Below are 18,921 nucleotides of genomic sequence, written 5' to 3' on the forward strand. Positions count from 1 at the left end.
TTTCTCACTTCTGCTGCTGCTGGTGTGTACCAAGCATTTAGCTAAATAATTACACGAAATCATCTCATTATATATGGAGCTATACGGAATGCTTATTTGTTACCGCGTAGCTACCTCAGTGAATAACTTTTCTTAATCGCTTCATATTGTTTTTGGATGTTTATATTAATAATTCAAAAAAGGATTATAAGAGTGCAAATATTTCTTTATAATCTCCTTATTTGGGAAGATAAGAAGGGCTACGAGGCAATACCTTTATCCGCAGCTGAAGCAAATGATAGAATTATAGAACCCATGAAGAGTTTTCTGGAAAAGATGTGATGTGCAAGAAATAGGGAAAAGGAAGTTTTGTAATGGATACTGCTTGTTTTGTTTTATTTTTACAGGCTGTGCCGATATGAAGGCTAACGGGTCCTGTACAGCAAGAGCAAGAGCAAGAGAGCATGTAAACATTGGCTGCCATGTGGACGTGGTGTGGCGTGGAGAAAAGAAAACTTGAAGTGTACAGAAAAAAACAAAGCTCAATGAAGTGTATAAGTGTGCACAGTGTAGTAACTAAGTGTGCGTAGTGAAGTATTTAAGTGAAGAAAGGTACCAAGGAGGAGACACAAAGCGGAACAGGTCAAAAGAAGAAGGCGCCAGTGATAACCTCGCGGGACATCACCAGGGCGAGTAGTCTCCTGGGCCGCCATCAACAGGTGGAGGGCTGCACGCGGAGGAGCGGAGTACAGGAAGGAGCCCTGAGTGAAGCCAGGCCGCCGCCATGAGGGCTCTGGACGGCCGCAACAACGTGAAGGTCTACAACTTGAGTGCCGGCAAGAGCCTGCCCGAGGTGAGTGTTACTCTGACCTTACTAAGTCTGGCTAAGGTGATGTTGTAGATTCAGATGTCATCACCACGGTCAGTCTGGGGACCCGCTGTTTCTTCACCTTTGCTCCATCTTCAAGTATTGCAGCTGGTACCAACTTATACTGACCGTGGGGAATACTCACGAAAGTGTAGCCTACTAATTTCGAGATGCTGACTCCTCATTTCTGAATAAAATATGATTCTGTTTATCATGGAGATATTTACCTATATTAAATCAATCGTTTAGGGAATATTGGAAAAAATACTCTCCACGATTAATAGCTTCATATTTTGTCTAGAAATAAGCAATCATTGTCTTGAAATTGGCTCCCCTCTCATTAATAATTCCCCAAACCCTGAGATAGTGATGTGAAAAGTTTATGAGTGTAACCCACCATATTGTATTTTGGCAACAGGATAGCAGGTCAGGTTGGGCTAGGTGAGGTTTGGTTAGAGTTGTTTAATAAGATTTTAGTTTATTAAATTTTATTTTATTTTATTTTGTTTGCAATAAATACCTATGTGTGATACGCTTTTCCCTCTGCTGTTGTTTTCTCTGGCGGCAAGGTAGTCAAAAGTAATCTATATATTTCCCATCTGTTATGTTGTCCCTTCTTATTTTTGGTGTTTTTTACAATTGATATATTTTAGTTAATTTGAGTGAGTAAGGTGATGCCAAAAATAAATACAAGTCAGCAGATGTGGAATGTCCAGCCATCACAGTGTTTATGACTAAGCTCTCCCAATGATGGCATATACTCCTAATGGATGCAAGCATCACAGATCAGAGAACAGATAAACATAGAAGATACGGTAATTCAGGGACTTCAAAGATTATGGGCCGCTTTCACAGTCACTTTGTTTGTCTTGATCGTTACCAATGGCGGCGATCGATGCTTTAGTTTTCCTCGTGAAACTGGCCTATGGGGTACTGGCGGCTGCAGAGGAAGCGAGAGGTGATGAGAGTGTGTGGTAAGGTGCGGGGCTAGGCTAACCCCGCAGCCGCCACTACCCCATTGGCCAGTTTTACATGGAAATAGTGTAGTGGCAATCACCGCCATTGGTAATGATCAAAACAAACAAAATGACTGTGAAAGCGGCCCTAAGAAATCGTGTTGGCAGGTAGGGAGAAGTAGAGTGTTAGGGAAGGCATTTGTTGTGTAGTAGACCAGTAAATGGCTGAAGAGGATGAAGATGTAGAATGTCGTTAGAAGTCCTTAGTTCATTTGTTACAATCATGATGGTAAAATTAGAGATGCATTGAAGATTTTTTAATTATTATCTCTTATTTCAGTGGCTGACAGAAAGAAAGAGAAGAAAGTTAGCACACAAAGATGTTGGTAAGGAATTCAACTCTGGTATTCTGTATTATAAAACTGAAAGGATTGAAAGTAACTGAAAACTTCTTCCACTTTTAATCTACTCACCCCCTCCCCCCCACTCTCTCTCTCTCTCTCTCTCTCTCTCTCTCTCTCTCTCTCTCTCTCTCTCTCTCTCTCTCTCTCTCTGTCCCCTCCCCCCCTCATTCTTCCTCCTTTTCATTCCTTTCTCCTTCTCCAGAGTTCCGTCGCAGGATCGAGCTCATCCAGGACTTTACTATGCCTGACGTGAGTGGGTGTGTGCGTGTGTCTCGTGACGGGCAGTACATCTTAGCCACAGGAACCTACAAGCCAAGGGTCAAGTGTTACGAAGTGGCTGCGCTCTCCCTCAAGTTCGAGAGGTGTTTCGATTCCGAGGTGATCCAGTTTGACATCCTCTCCGATGATTACAGTAAGGTTGGTATCAGTGAATGGAGGGGCTGATGGAGTGGTGTTTCATGGTATGCTCTCAGTGTTTGTTTATTTATTTGTTATTTATATACATCAATGGAAGCAGCTCAAGGGCTATAAAATGAGAAATGATTAAGTCCATATATACTTAACCTGGTAGCAGCGACAGCCCAAATTTGTGGCTTTACCGTGAAGCAGTGACGGGCCAAATTTGTGCCATGATATAAACCCCCAAAAATAGATGATGCATAAACTGATCACAAATACTTTGATATATATTATGAAATGATTTGTGTGAGGGGTGATTTTTTCTCATTTTTCTCGCTTGGAGGGACCATTAAGAAACATGATCCCCTCTGCTACCGGGTTGACATTACCTCTTCCATGGCTGCCTACTCTGTTTTGAGAAAATAAAAATAAATATATAAAGTACAGGAATTAATGTAATCCTTTAAAATAGTAATATCCATGGAAAACTCAAACCCTAAACTTGACCGTAGAAAACTATTTAAAAATCAACTTACACAAGAGAGTATATACACGGAACATTGGCTTTGTGTTGCATGATAGTGAGCCTAGAAGTCATTGCAGGTTCTGAGGCCGAGGAAGGGAAAGGCAGCACAACCACACGATTCCATTTCTTCTTTTTCTTCACCTCTGTATTACGCACAGAAATCTACAAGTAACAGCAGTGTCATTTGTGTTCTTCTTTAATTGCAGCCTCCCCAACTCCATGTCTCCCACAAATCTTCGGCGTTCAGTTAACTCATTCACAGCGATCGGCACAGATTTGGCTTTCACTGATAGCCTGGTAACATAAAATTATACTCCCAGGTCTTTCTCTGCCTCTGTGGTTGATAGTAGAGTGTTTCCCATGTAGTATTGGTATGCTGGATATCCCATCCCTAGGTACATGACTACATTTTTCCTCATTGAATTGTAGCAGCCACTTTTTGTTTCATTTCTGTAGCTTGGTGAGGTCTTCTTGTAGGAAATCCACAGTCAAGGAGTTAACTAACACTTTGTACATAACCAGGAACAAAGATGCTATGTCCTCTTGCTAACCTTGCTGATGCCATGAGAACAAAGATAAAAGATGCTCATATGATGTGTAAATTTCCATGTCTAACCATTGCATGTATCGGCAGCTGGTGTTCCTGCAAGAGGAGCGCTATGTCGAGTTCCACAGCCAGGCAGGACGGTGGTTCAGGATGCGCATCCCGAAGTTTGGCCGTGACCTGGCCTACCACTACCCTTCCTGTGACCTGTACATTGCTGCCTCCGGGTAAGATTAAGGGGTCACACAACAGGTTTATTTATTTATTTGTTTTAACGCAGAGACAGACCATAGGTCAGTACAGCAAATGTCACACCCAGCTGTCAATTCATTAGGTATTATTTTGTCACCCACCTTTTTTTTCTTCTTTGATTCATTTCCTTTTTCATAGGATCAAATAGGTCCCTGTACTGACCTTCCTTCTTGGAGGTGGGGAAAAAAAATTGGTCATGAACTTTGACCATGCCAGGGGGGTATTTTTTGACGAGTATTTTTGAAACTGACTAAATTAGTTTTTCTCGCTCAACATGTCGGGGATGCTGTGTACTACCAGGTAATGAATCATATTTTTGTAGAATATTAAAAAACAGGGTCCCTTTAACCCTTAGAGTATGGGTGGCGATATATTTCTCTGGATGCTGTGCACAGGGAAAATTTAGACATTTAAAAGAGGTGGAAATGGTGTCTTTCTTCTTTGCAATAATTGTATATTCATCTAGTATATATGGTGGTGTAATAAAACGTTCAATTTGAACAATCTTTCTGTGTGTAGCCTTGCATTGTTGGCATTCCTCCAAGTGTTTATAGACCAGTCCAGGGGCTGATCAGTGAGACAATAACTAAAGGAAAAAAAAATAGAACCACTCATCAAATTTGTTTTTATTCCCAGGAGTGAGATTTACCGGCTGAACCTGCATCAGGGACGCTTCCTCAATGCCCTGCAGACGGAGGCGGCGACGGGGATAAACAAGTGTGCCTTCCACCCCAGCCACTACCTCTTCGTCTGCGGCACGGAGGACGGCCGCGTGGAGGCCTGGGACCCACGCTCCAGGCACAGGGTCGGAACTTTGGACTGCGCCGCACACATGGCCACGGAGAATGTACAGTGAGTCTTGTGTTTCCCACTGGTCTGACTACAAGTGTGACTATGGGTCCTTTTATAACACTTCGGTGCCCAAGAGCACATATTTGACAAGGCTTTCGTTGGAGTTTGGGTCATTTTCACGGGTAGTTTTATGACCCTGGTGGTAGTTTGACCTTTCTTCTGCAGGTACCATGAACGTAAAGAAACACTCACTAGAACCCAATTGATCCCCTCTTTGACCTTTAGAACTAGTTGATGTGAGAAGCAAAAGTGTCTTACAACACCTCTCTATACTGTATCATAATGTTTTGCATGGGTAGAGGGGTAGCAGTGCATGGATGATGGGTAGGATTATGTCAGCAATTCCTGTGGGAAGTGTTAGTTCGTCGCTGCAGGGAACATCTAATCTGTAATGTCAGCACTTGGTCTCTTGTTGCCTCTGGGCCAGTTCACCTACACTCTCGGCTTGTTCTCAAAAGAACATATGGAGTGTAGAATATTTACTGTTTGTCTATCTCACCGTTGCCAGCCTAGACAACACCTAAACACATGCAATTTCCCTTCCTCCTTGAAGCCCCCTCTCCCCTCTGAAATTAAATGTTTGTATGTAAAATGGACGTCTCCCCAAAACAAGGAAAGGAAAAAAGACTATCGAGTGACCATCTTCCTCCAAAAGAATGGGACAAAAACAAAACACAAAGCAACACTGAAACAAACCAGAGTTCACTGTTGTATTGGTCAGCTGTCTGTACTGCCATCCCTCCTTCCTGCCCAACACACTGCCTTCTTGATGCCTTCTCCTCCTTTGCTTCCCTTTCATCTTTGCCTCCACATCTCTCCTCACATTTCTTACTTTGTCCTTTAACTCCTTGACTGCAGATTTCGTACAAGACCTCACCAAGCTACAGGAATGGAATAAAAAGTGGCTGCTACAATGCAATGAAGAAAATGTAAAATCATGCACCTTTGGAGGGGATATCCAGTACCAATCCAATACCATGTGGGAAACACTCCACTATCCACAGAGGCAGAGAAAGACCTGGGAGTATATGTTACCAGGCTGCCAGTGAAAGCCAAATCCGTGACAATCTCAGCGGACAGGTTAATGACTCTACCTCGCTTCCCTCATAGGCTCAGCCACTATACGTCTGTGAAGCAGCTTGGGGTGACGGCTCTGGCCTACAGCGATGCCCTCACACTGGGAGTTGGCACACAAACGGGACAGGTTTGTGGAACTTTCTTATTCTGGTGGACTTGTTTGTGATTGTTTTTGCAGTCTCCCTGTGTCTGGTAGCTTTCTTTAGCTTAATTCCTTACTATAGTCGGTTCCACGAGAGCTGGCAAAGATTTTCCTTCAGGGTTTTACTCGCGGGCTTGGCATCATTGCTTGAGTGATGGTCTCCACGCCGCTCATTGGCTGTTGTTTACTAGATTTAAGCTGAGGCAATTTCGTTTGCCATGAAATAGCCTACTATCTTTCACTCTCTGTTACCTCTTAACCCGGTAGCAGCGACGGGCCAAATTTGTGCCATGATATAAACCCCCCAAAATAAATGATACATAATCTGATCACAAATGTTTTGATATATATTATGAAATGGTTTGTGTGAGGGGTGATTTTTCTCATTTTTCTCGCTTGGAGGGAGCATTATGAAACATGATCCCCGCTGCTACCGGGTTAAAATCAACACTTTTGGTATATAAATGTAGTTATTCTTATAATCGCTCTTCCTTATGGCTATTTATTAGTTTATTAACCACAAATATTAGAAACATATTTCAGTAATAATGACAGGACAATGAAAGAAATGAGAAGGTTCTTGCCTTAGGCCAATGTTTACGTTATGACTCCTTAGCATCACTACACATTATGTTAGTTCTAAGCCAGGCCTAAGAATATACCAAGAAATCTTACAATAAATGGGTTAATTAGACTGTAGCCTAGCGCTTTGTAGTAGTAAAAAGTAGTAAAAAAAAGTCTAGCATCAACAGTCGCTTCATTCGCTGGACATTGTCTGTTTACATGCAGTTCTGACTTAGTTTTGTTATGAATGTCGTTTCAGATTGATTTATAATAGTTCAAAAGGCACATACTTATCAATAAAGATATTATTGCGTTAGTTTTTATCGGTGCAATCTGTTACCTTACAGCTCACAACAGGTTTTGGTAGGAATACAAAGTCAATTTTATGCGCATCAGAACAAGTTAAGAATTGGCCAATGATGATGATTGATGGGGTGAGGTAGAGCCTTTGTAGATGCACTTCTGTCATCATTTCACTGTGGGTTCTGTTCCTGTAATTTCTCCTTTATTCCAGCTTTCTGCAGCAAACTAAATATAAGTAGAGTGTTTGTTTCTGTGAAGTGTAATAAGTCGAGGTGGTCATCAGGTGCTGCTGTACGACATTCGCTCCAATCGGCCGCTGCTGGTGAAGGACCACAACGACGGATATGCGATACGAGACCTGGAGTTCCACGGCTCCTCGGGGATGGCGCTCTCCATGTCCTCCAAGGTGGTCAAGATATGGGACAAGGCAACGGTGAGAAATGGCTCATGTCTACTTTTTCTTTTTTTTCCTGTTTGTCTGACTCATTTGGACAGACATCAAGATTCACAGGGGCTTCGTGGTGCAGTGGTTAGCACACTTGGCTCACAACCGAGAGAGCCCGGGTTCAATTCCCGGGCGGAGTGGAAAAATTTGGATGGCTTTTCCGATACCCTACCCCCCTGTCCACCCAGCAGTGAGTGGATACCAGGTATTAATCGGGGGTTGTGTCCCGTCTCCTGGGATCTGTTTCCTTCTCCTATAATTCCTTCCCCTTCTGTCTCTCTCCGGCATATGACCACAGATGTTGCACTGACTAAACGAAACTTTCCAACTTTCAAGAATCACAGGGTAGAATCATCTCCCCATTTCCTATTTCACCTTTTCCTTTGATACATTTGGACCAACATCAAGAATCAGAGGAATCAGAAGAATCATAAAAAAATCTTGAATAGAAAAAAATTGTGTGATTTCTTTTGTTATCTAACCTAGTAGCAGCGGGGCTCATGATTCACAGTGGTCCCTCTAAGTGAAAAAATTGAGAAAAAATCACCCCTCACACAAACCATTTCATAATATATATCAAAGCATTTGTGATCAGTTTATGTATCATCTATTTTGGGGGGTTAAAATCATGGCACAAATTTGGCCCGTCGCTGCTACATGGTAAAGCCACAAACTTGGCCCGTCGCTGCTACCGGGTTAATTCTCCGTGTCCTTGCAGGGTAAACCTCACACCAGCATTGAGTCGGGAGTGGACTACAACGACCTTTGCGTTGTGCCAAACTCCGGTATGCTCTTCCTGGCCACGGAGGACACCAAGATGCACACCTACTTCCTGCCGGTGAGCACAGTGTTGTACCACGGGCAAGGTACAGGTAACTCGATTTACGCGAGTTTTGTGTCCTTGAAGAGGTCGCATAAATCAAAAACAATGTAAATCAAACGAGGTAGGTTTGTACCTTTATTGCCTACTGTATCACTCTGACTCCTCTCCCTCTCGTGGTTCCTCCTCTGGCTACACTTCCCCTTGTGGTAGCACAGCAGCGAGGGTGTTGTTGTTGTTGTTGAGTAGCGTGGGTACTGTATTGTTGTTCAAGTGGCGCACAGGAAGAACTGAGCTCAGCTGTGTGGCCGCGGCGCTGTGTGGGTCCAGTTGCGTGAGACATCTGGTGGCCACTCCATAAAATATCGCGTATAAGTGAGAAAAACGTGTAAATTAAACATTTATTTGGATTTTTGACCCCACGTTATTTAAAAAACGCGTAAACCAAACATGCGTAAATCGAGAGTTACCTGTACTGCTTTAGGCTTGCATTTCATTTAGTATGCTTGTCTCATTAAGGATTTCAATGCAGCTTGCTTCTGTTTCACCATGATGTCCTCCTGACTGTCATTCCTGACTCATGTAGGAAATGCTATAAGAAGATAAACTATGTACTCTGGTTACAGTATTATCTAAAATATGTTTGGTGAGAAAACACACACACACACACATACACACACACAGCGAGTAGCAGGCTTTTTAATTATTGTTTCCTTTTTTGTGCCCTTAAGCTGTCTCCTTTGTTGTAAAACACACACACACACACACACACACACACACACACACACACACATGCACAGCATAAACCCAGGCTCTGTAAAATTACAACTAGGTAAATACACACACACATAAAAAAAACTCAGATAGTATAGGCCTAGGTGTGTTAAAACTAGGTAAATAGACATACACCTACACTAATTAAGATGGCACTACATGAAAAAATTATCTTGGGTTTTGTAGTAGTAACAAATTTCCTGCTGTTGCTGCCCTCTTTTAGAGCCTTGGCACGGCCCCCAAGTGGTGCTCCCACCTGGACGCCCTGATCGAGGAGCTGGAGGAGGAGGAAGCTCCCGCCCAGTTTGACGACTACAAGTTTGTGACGGAGGATGAGTTGAAGCAGCTGGGCCTGCATGACCTCATTGGTGGGTACCAGCTGTCAACATTCTTTTTTATGGGGGGGGGGGGGTTGCATGGGTGCCTGATGGAGTGAAAAACCTAAAACTGAGTGGCATTCTAGTATGTCTTAAGAGGCTGGAAAAGGGTGACCGTGAGTACCAGTACATCTCTACGCATCACATACACTCATCAAAAGTCTGGCTCATCCCTCCTTAGTTATGATGTAGTTAACCAAAGAATAAATTCAACCTCCCAGAATTGTTTATATGTTAAGTTTGATTTTTAAGTCAGCCACAACTTGGCATTCATTTTTTTCCAAATTGGAGAATTGTAAATGAGAATAATGTAGGACTCACAACTGAAGCCCAAAGTTAATTCCTGCATGCAAGAGCTCAGTAGATACATTAAAGTACTATTTTTACCCGGTAGCAGCGGGGATCACGTTTCTTAATGGTCCCTCTTAGCAAGAAAAATGAGAAAAAATCACCCCTCATACAAATCATTTCATAATATGTATCAAAGCATTTCTGATCAGATTATGTATCATCGATTTTGGGGGGTTTATATCATGGCACAAATTTGGCCCGTCGCTGCTACACGGTAAAGCCACAAATTTGGCCCATTGCTGCTACCAGGTTAATCCAACTGTTTATCTTCCCATCAGGCACTGACATGCTGCGGGCGGTGATGCATGGCTACTACATGGACCTGCGGCTCTACAACAAGGCCAAGCTCATCGCCAACCCCTTCGACTACAACGACTTCATGAAGCGCAAGGTGAAGCAGAAGATATCAGAGGAAAACCAGCGAGGCATTCAAACAAAGGTGAGAAGGTTGTTATAGAATGTGGCGACTTAGAAGAGCAATTGTGTATACCTAGTATCCCTTCCTTATAACCAAACAGTGCAGGAGCCATACCTACTCTTAACCTGGTATCAGCAGGGATCATGTTTCTTAATGGTCCCTCTAAGCGAGAAAAATGAGAAAAAATCACCCCTCATACAAACCATTTCATAATACAGTCGTCCCTCAAATAGTACGGTTTTGGTTTTATACGGATTGTCATGTAAGAATTTTTTTAGGATTTTTAAATTTCCTGCTCGTCGCACCAAGTAGCCACGGCGTGAGTGGCAACACTGTTCTACCAAAACACCTGCTGAAAGCACCCCAAAGCGTTCGAGAAAGGTGTTCACCTTGCAGAAGAATTCAGATTTAGGAGAAGTTACATTGCGGTAGGAGAGCATACCACGTGAATGAGAGCAGTGTTCGCTTTATCTATCATAGTGTAAAAGAAATTCTTGCCGCAGTAACTGCCAATGCTCCAAGAGTACAGATAAAGGCCGTCCTTTTACTAAGCCTCGTCGTTGCTATGGTAACGGCGACTCACTCGCAGCAAAATGGGGTACGCTGATCTTCCTGATGCAATGGAAGCACCTGTGTGTTTGTTTGGGCCGCCATGTTTGCTGATGACGTCATCACAGCACAGAGGCGTTCCATCTCTCAAAGCCGGGAGGGGAGCGGACGTGCCGAGTTGGCAACTCATGCTGCTGCGTCTTGCGTTTGAGAGTACTCGGAACGTACCGAGAGTCCCGATTCCCTCTCTCAAACACATTCCAGATGTGTTTCTAGGGGGGGCACTAATTTTATACGGATTTTCGAATAGTACGGGGTTCCTGAGTCCCTAACCCCCATACTATTTGAGAGACGACTGTATATATCAAAGCATTTCTGATCAGATTAGGCATCATCTATTTTGGGGGGTTTAGATCATGGCACAAATTTGGCCCGTCACTGCTACATGGTAAAGCCACAAATTTGGCCCGTCGCTGCTAACGGATTAATCCTATTCTATTATATGGTGTACACTCTATACCCTTTCCTCTCACTCCCTTTGTATCTGTCAATCTATGTACCTACTTTTAAGCCTGTTTCTTTATATGGTGTAGATTTCTTTAGCTTTCCTTCTCATTCTCTTTGTATCTGTTATCTACCTATCTTCTCTTAAGCCCTTGACTGTGGATTTCCTACAAGAAGACCTCACCAAGTTACAGAAATGAAACGAAAAGTGGGTGCTACAATTCAATGAAGAAAAAGGCAGCACTCATGCACCTTGGGAGGGGAAATCCAGCATGCCAATAACACCTGGGAAACACTCCACTATCCACCACAGAGCCAGAGAAAGACCTGGGAGTATATGTTACCAGGCTACCAGTGAAAGTCAAATCCGTGCCTATCGCAGCAGACGGGTTAAACCTGTTTGCCTGTTCCCTTCTATAGTGTAAAGGTTCAATGCAATGTACTTTTTCGTTCCCAGAAATTGCCGAGCATCAACCGTGACCTGTTTGAGAGGCTGGTGGACGACAAGCAGGAGAAGAACAAGAAGAGGGTCAAGACAGCAGAGACGTTACTCAAGGATGATCGCTTCACCAGTCTCTTCTCGAGTGCCGACTTCCAGATTGACAAGGATTCCGTCGAGTACCAGTAAGTTCTGCATCCTCTCTCTTCTTTTTTTGATGTCCTTATTTTCCCTTGGCTATGTATGCCCCGACACATGATAGCCAGCACCTTATGATATAAATCAACAAAGAAGGACCTCACTCTGTTGTAAAGAAAGTCTCATTAGTAAGGAAGCACATATGAATTTTGAGTCTAGACCTATAGTGTTTGTTTTGCTTTTGTTAGGTTAAGTTTAGGCTTTAATAAAGGGGATGTTTACCCTTTCTTTGCGCGTGGTGCCAGACGCGACTATCCCTCAGGTGCAGTCGGGCAGCCCAATGGGGGGTCTCTTTTAACCTCTGTATCTCAAAAACTATTCATCACAGCTAAAAACCAAAAACACCATTGGAAAGAGGAGGCCCAGATCTATAGGAGTTGGTTATGTATGCCTCTCCTGCGAACGTACATGCACGTTCAGGGAGTGTTGAATGTTAACACTATGTCAGTGCGTGCGGGATGATTAGCCATATTGAGGGTACTGTGGACATCTATTCTTGAGGTTCTGGCAAGGTAGTATTGCCAACTGCAATATTTACAACTATTTGGTCAAAGAATCAGTCAGGTGATAGGTGAAGCTATGGAAATTTGCCGCTATATTGGACAAGAACATCCACCAGTTACTTCTCCGTAGATTTTCCGTGCTAAGCTGATATGATTTTCCACCAAATTTAGTGGAGAACTCACTCAATTGGCAATCCTGTGTTGTGAGAAATATTGTTGGAACACTCATATGCGGGAGATTTGAGTGCGGCTGGAGCTCGCAGCGAGCATTTAGCACCACCAGCAAATACGCCTAACGCTCGCTGCGAGCGTTTACCAATGAAAGGGTTAAGAGAGTGTAGGTTGTTAAAGAGCCAGGCAGGACATATAGCAACAGTTTTAACCTAGATAAATTCAGATTCAATAAAGGCATTGACAAGAAATGGTTTATCAATAGCGTGGTTAATAAGTGGCTTGGTAGTCATGTCATGGGTGCCAATACCATAGATACATTCAAGAAAGGGTTGGATAAATTCATGGATAATGAGGTTAGGTGGGGTTAGGCCTGCAGGAGCTGCCTTGTATAGGCCAACCAGCCTCTTGCAGACTCCTTACGTTATTATGTTCTTGGTTTTATATATTTTGGCGCCCAAGCACACACATTTGACATGGCTTTGGTAAATATTTTGGGCATTTTCATTGGTAGTTCAATGACCCTGGTGGTAGTTTGACCCTTCCTCTGTACCCTGAAACTAAAAAAACACACATGGAAACCCATTTACTCTTCTTTTCAGCCTTTATAGATAGTTTATGTGAGAGGCAGAAATGTTTAAAAATAATGACCTATGAGTTTCTCTCACTCCTGGCAATTATAGACATTCTCCAATAAGTTGTGTTGATTTTTTTTTCTCTTTTTAATCCTATGGTGCCGGTAGGCTTTCTTGGTGGGGCTTGATGGTCAGCCCATCCCGTTGTGGTGCAGGCAAGTGTTTATAGTGGTACCATCTTGCTTGGCTGATGCTGCCCCCTGGAGCTCTTCAATGAGCCTCTTTTAGAGAGAATCTGGAGTCTGGGTTGACAGGTGGTCTTCTGGAGAGCATGTGGGTAGTCTTGGGCCACTCGGCAGTGACAAAAAACCCAGCTTGTGGCACCGGGCAAGGTGCGATCGTGCTGTTTCCTGATGCTCATGTTGCTGCATCACTCCCACAGCCTGTCTTTTGTTGCTGCAGGCTTTTTTGTTTTCTGTAGCACTTTTTTTGTTTTGTTTTGTTGTCAGCTTTTGTTGTTGTTTGTTTGTTTTCTATGACCTTGTTGCTGCATCACTTCCAGCTCACTGTCTGTTTTATAGCAGGCTTTTTTTGTTGTTTTCTGTAGTGGTTCTTTTTTGTTGTTTGTGTTTGGCCTTGAGCTGCCTCCCTTGCCGTAAAACAAACAACAGAGAACACCACAACTGCTGCTGATGCTGTGACTTACTCTTCCACAGGCTGGTCAATCCCGTCCTCAGCAGAATGGACAAGAAGAAGAAGAAACAAAAGCAGGAGGAGGAGGAGGAAGAACAGGCTTTCTTGGATGCTCAGGTAAGACAGGTGGCTTCCCCAAGAGTTTGAATAGTCTGCTCCCTTGGCAGGCTATAGATGAGACCAGCCTTCCTTCGTCTACATGTGTCGCTCCCTGCTGAGGTGAGCTAAGCAACACACACAAGAAAACCAGTAAATTGCAGTTGAAGTTAGGTGGTTCTGCACTTTTCCGAGGCACATGTATGGAAAAAGTGACCATAGTGACCTTTGAATTTTAGTCTGAAAAGTTGCCTCAGAACGCCTGAACGGTTGGTCGATGCCAGGCAAGTGATATCTCAAGATTGACCCCCATGTTGCTCACCTCATATCAGCAGGGAGCGGCACATTTTACTTTGCCTAAACATTTCCGCTCATGTCATAGGCTGGCTTAGAAAATGAGACAGTTTTTTGTGATTTCTGAAAAAAAAAAAAAAACTTAGGCTGTTTGTTTATGAAGGTGACTATATGTCCTATTGAGAAGCTAAAGGCAGATTGGACCCTTTCAGAGAGGTGCTGAGGCTGGCGAGAGCTCAGATTCAGATTCCATCCTGTCTGACTTTGGACTGGACGACAAAGATGACAAGGAGGTAAGCAGATTCTTCTCAACCCTGCATGATTAATACTGTATTTGCTGCCTGTCAAAAAAAAATATGTATGGTTTTCCTCTGCACAAGAGTGACCTGTACATGAGCTGAATATCCAACCTCTCCTGTCATGAAAAATATAACACACTAATGATGATGACAAATTTATAAGCACTTGTGTCTCAGTTATGTTATCTCTAATCCCAAAAGAAAGGAGGAGGAATTTAGAAAGCACAGAGATAGATAGATAGCCTGATAGATAGGTAGACAGATAGACAAAACTGAAAAGGCTTACAACTGATAAGCAATAGTGTCTTAATTCTGTCTTTTAATCTGGACAGGAGGAGGAACTTAGAAAATCCACAAAGCTGAAGAAGAAAGAAACCAAGTTCAAGAAGGAGAAACCTAACCCGAGGAAGGGCGACACAGGGGCAGCCAAGAATGGACCTGAGCCACAGACCTCCAGGACCCACAGCAACAGGGGCATCACCTTCAAGTCGGCCAACTCCCTCGCTGAACTCAAAGCCAACAGGAAAAAGCTGGACAGGTAAGTTACGTGATCACTATCGGCAGCTGACCAACGTGTGGACAGATGTGTGTGTGTGTGTGTGTGTGTGTGTGTGTGTGTGTGTGTGTGTTTGAGCACCAAAATTCACTTTCGTATCAGCATCAGTTTCAATGTCACTTGTCTCTTTTGGGTACAACATAGCGCCTTGATCAGGTTGGCCAAACTCTCCTATTCCTTGACTCTGGCCGCATCTACAGTGGTCATGTGGCACTGAACACTGATAGATATTGACTGCATGTATGTTTATAAAAGTTAATCCGTCCGCTGAGATTGGCACGGATTTGGCTTTCACTGGTAGCCTGGCAACATATACTCCCAGGTCTTTCTCTGCCTCGGTGATGAATAGTGGAGTGTTTCCTATGAGGTACTGGTATGCTGGATCTCCCTTCCAAGGTGCATGGCTTTACATTTTTCTTCATTAAATTGTAGCAGCCACTTTTTGTTCCATTTCTGTAGCTTGGTGATGTCCTCTGGTAGGAAATCTGCAGTCAAGGGGTTAAAGGTGCATAAATTTTTCTATAATAATCAAACAGTAATAAATGGGGGATGGTGAGTCATGAATGGAGATAATAGAGGTGAACCAAGAACTGTAGAAAGCAACACTAAAGTCAGGAAGGATCACCAATACTCTGAGTGGCCATCTGCACATCGCCGCTGACAAAGCTTTCTCATAACTCTTCATGGCTTGAGGCAAGTGATGACCTACAAGCGTTTCAGTCAAAAATTAGTGCATGAATGAAGTCAGTGTAGCAGGAAGGCTTTATTGGGGTAAATCTCCTCCCCCTGGCATGACTCGCGTGTGAAAACATTGAGCAGCCACACACAGAAATACATGAAACCTCACTTAGTCCTTGGAACATGATACATGAAACCTCACTTAGTCCTTGGAACATGATACATGAAACCTCACTTAGTCCTTGGAACATGTCCTGGGCCACAAACACTTCACAGCCACAGCATGAAAGTCCCAGTATGGAATATTATAGTAAATTCCAGTGAGTACATTGTTTTCCTTAATAAAGAACAGAAAACGCTGGAGCTCACAATAAGAAAACAATTCTGGAGGATATCATGGAAGGATACGAGCTGCTTCAGTTGATTAGATTCTGAATGGAACACATTGTTTATTTTTGAGCCCAAGATCCATGAGATTGAAAGCTTGGGATGTTTCAAGTCAGATGGCAATTTTATTATCACATCACCCTTTCATTTCCTTGGAGACATCATAATTTCCTGCACTGCCAGAAGTGGGAAGTCAGATCATTGCAAGATTGACAAGTTGGAGTCTTGCAAGGCAGGAGACAAGTTCATAATATCACAGTAATTACCATTCCTTCCTCGTGGGGACATCCTAACACTCTGCTCCCTCAGACTCCCCCTGGGTGAGCGCCTGGGCATGGACGACAGCCCCGGGGAGAGCGTCAAGCAGCACTCCTTTGGAAGCCGAGAGATGAACTACGTGGTGAAGAAGGTGCCCAAGTTTGAGAGGTTACGACAGCGACAGAAAGAACACCAGCAGGAACGAAGGAAAATCCGCCGCTCAACAGACAAGCTGAAGGGGAAGTTTAGAGTTAAGGATCCACTGATGGGATAGTCTTGTTGATGGACTCAGATTTATATTCTTACTGTTGCCTAGTCTTCTAAGTGAGGGACATCTGAAACAGCAGAAGTGAGTGAGCAGCAGATGTTAGTCCTCTAAGAACTTGGTGACCATGAGCCTGTAAGCTGCAAGACACCCATATCTGGATATTCCTGTGTGAGTGTGACACCCAAGTAAAGTCTGGACATAGTTATCAAGGTGGGTCAGTTTCAACACTACCAGAGCCAAAAACATTAAGATTGAACTGAAACTGAACTACTGGATGAAAACTGACCAAATTGTAATACATTCTGTATTCTCCAGAGGCTCAACTCTTAGTACAAGATGTTTTTGTAAGCAATTTGCCACCTGTGAGCTCAGCATTTTTATGGCTCTTGTGTAAAGTCTTTCCTCGAGAATCTGGTGGGGTCAATAAGCCCCTTTTCCACCTCTCATATGTCAGCTATTTACTACCTTTAAATGAATTTAATTAAATAACTGTATAATCCAATAAAGTCATATAGTGTTAAGATTGTTTCATTTTTAGGATAATAACAATGTTGTTTCCAAGACACTTGTCATGGTATTTACTCAAAATCTTTGTTATGATCCTAAAAACGAAACAATCAACACTATATGATCTTATTGGATTATCCAGTTATTTAATTAAATTCATTTAAAGGTAGTAAATAGCTGACATATGAGAGGAAGCGAGAGGTATTGAGAGTGTGTGGCAGGTGCGGGGCTTAGCTGACCACGCAGCCACCGACCCCCCGCCCGCCCGATTCTCGTGGAACGACTATAGTCTTCCTATCTGAGGCCTTCCTTGGTGTGTGGGACTCAGCCTGCTCATGCATCCAGGCCCTTCATGTGTTGATCACTGAAACACCCACCAGCAGGTGTTTAGAATTTTCTTGATATGCTTTTATATAATATTGTGCTTGTCAGAAGAAATACAAACAATATTATATTTTCAAGAGATTTTCAATGACCAACAAAGTTTTTCTTTTGTAAGAGCAAAAGCCTTCAGGCCTGAAGAAAAGTTCAAACTATCACACAGCAAACCTTCAAGCAGTGTGTTTGGAAGGTCAGGATATGGGAGAGAAAAAGAATAGAGGCACAAATTGTTATAGAGAAATAAATGGAGCAGTCAGTGAAGTGGTTAAGGAATCAGATAATCATGTTGCCATGGGTGGTGAGGGAGGCTGAATCTTGTGAGCCAGACAGCAGTACAGTGTGAGTAAGTAAAGTTCCTGGAGCTCTGGAAGACCTGCTCCACCAAAACCGACATGGTCTAGACATGGCAAAAGCCTGCATGAAGGGTCCCTCTGTCGCCCCTGATGGAGGAGCAGGAAACACGTGTCTGGCATGAGCAGGAAGGAGCAAGGGGGAGAGGAAGGGACATGACCCTGCTGAGGAATGTCTGTGGGATGTGAAGGACAATCAGTAGAGTAAGGAGAACAAGGACATGAAATGAGAAGAAAAACGGACAAAAAGGGAATCAGTAAAGAAAAATAGGATGATATTCAAAAGAGGAAGGACACAGAAGTTAGTTGATACATTGTAGAAATACTGAGCCATGATATTACTACTACTACCATAGATTCTTTCCTACAACAGCAACAACTAGGCCTATTATACTTCTACTTACTAGGCCTACCCCTACTACTATATACGTACTGCAATTACTGCATCTGCAATTTCTTCTTTTGCTGCTGCTGCTGCTCCTTCTACTACTACTACTACTACTACTACGGTACGTACTCCCAAGGACTACTAGCTACTACGACCACTACCACTATAACTGATGGTATTGTTGGTATTTAGTAAGTACCACTGCTACAAATATGATCATTATTATTAGTATAGTAACAGCACATTAAAGTAACAGCAACAATAAACTATCAATCAATCAATCAATCAATAAGCCCGTAGTAGCCGCGGCCAGCTGCCGGGTTCGAACAGAGGCGGCGGGTCACGACTCACGGGTCCTCCTCGCCTGCAATGATGCAATGTCTAGCCGTGGCAGAAGACCCTCTTGAGGCAGCCCCTGACCCTTGACACCCCCCAGCCCCACGGAGAGCGTGCCTGCCGTGCCACACCGCCTGGGCCGGGTATTCTCCGTCCTTACACAAGACACTTTGCCCGGGCCTCGTCTGCTCCGCCGCCGCGCCGGCAACGAGAGTACGGCGTGCATCATGTGTGGAGACGAGCTGGACGACCTGAGGCACTTCATCCTGCACTGCCCGGCCTACGACGAGGAGAGGAGAAGCATCCCCACACTGCAGCGTCCATACCAGCAGGGCGAAGATAATACCATCGGAAGAGCTCTTTTTGAAAGCACAGAAATGGATTGATTGATTGATAGTTTATTGTTGCAGGTACCTCCCTTCTCCCTTGTTGTTTACCTG

At 43.5% G+C, this 18,921-nt stretch overlaps 1 protein-coding gene across 1 annotated transcript; it reads left to right on the forward strand.

Moving 5' to 3' along the window:
* The first annotated feature begins 410 nt into the window (after positions 1-410).
* LOC126982477 (nucleolar protein 10-like) lies at positions 411-16,946 on the forward strand. Its single transcript, XM_050834534.1, has 15 exons — positions 411-832; positions 2,144-2,189; positions 2,410-2,624; positions 3,767-3,903; positions 4,565-4,780; positions 5,891-5,984; positions 7,150-7,299; positions 8,030-8,149; positions 9,129-9,273; positions 9,912-10,072; positions 11,562-11,728; positions 13,707-13,800; positions 14,286-14,366; positions 14,705-14,910; positions 16,303-16,946. Exons 1-15 carry the CDS (start codon positions 764-766, stop codon positions 16,523-16,525), a joined length of 2,124 nt encoding a protein of 707 aa, XP_050690491.1. The 5' UTR covers positions 411-763; the 3' UTR covers positions 16,526-16,946.
* The last annotated feature ends 1,975 nt before the right edge of the window (positions 16,947-18,921 follow it).

This window comes from Eriocheir sinensis, chromosome 51 (assembly GCF_024679095.1).
Source record: "Eriocheir sinensis breed Jianghai 21 chromosome 51, ASM2467909v1, whole genome shotgun sequence".
Taxonomy (NCBI): domain Eukaryota; kingdom Metazoa; phylum Arthropoda; class Malacostraca; order Decapoda; family Varunidae; genus Eriocheir; species Eriocheir sinensis.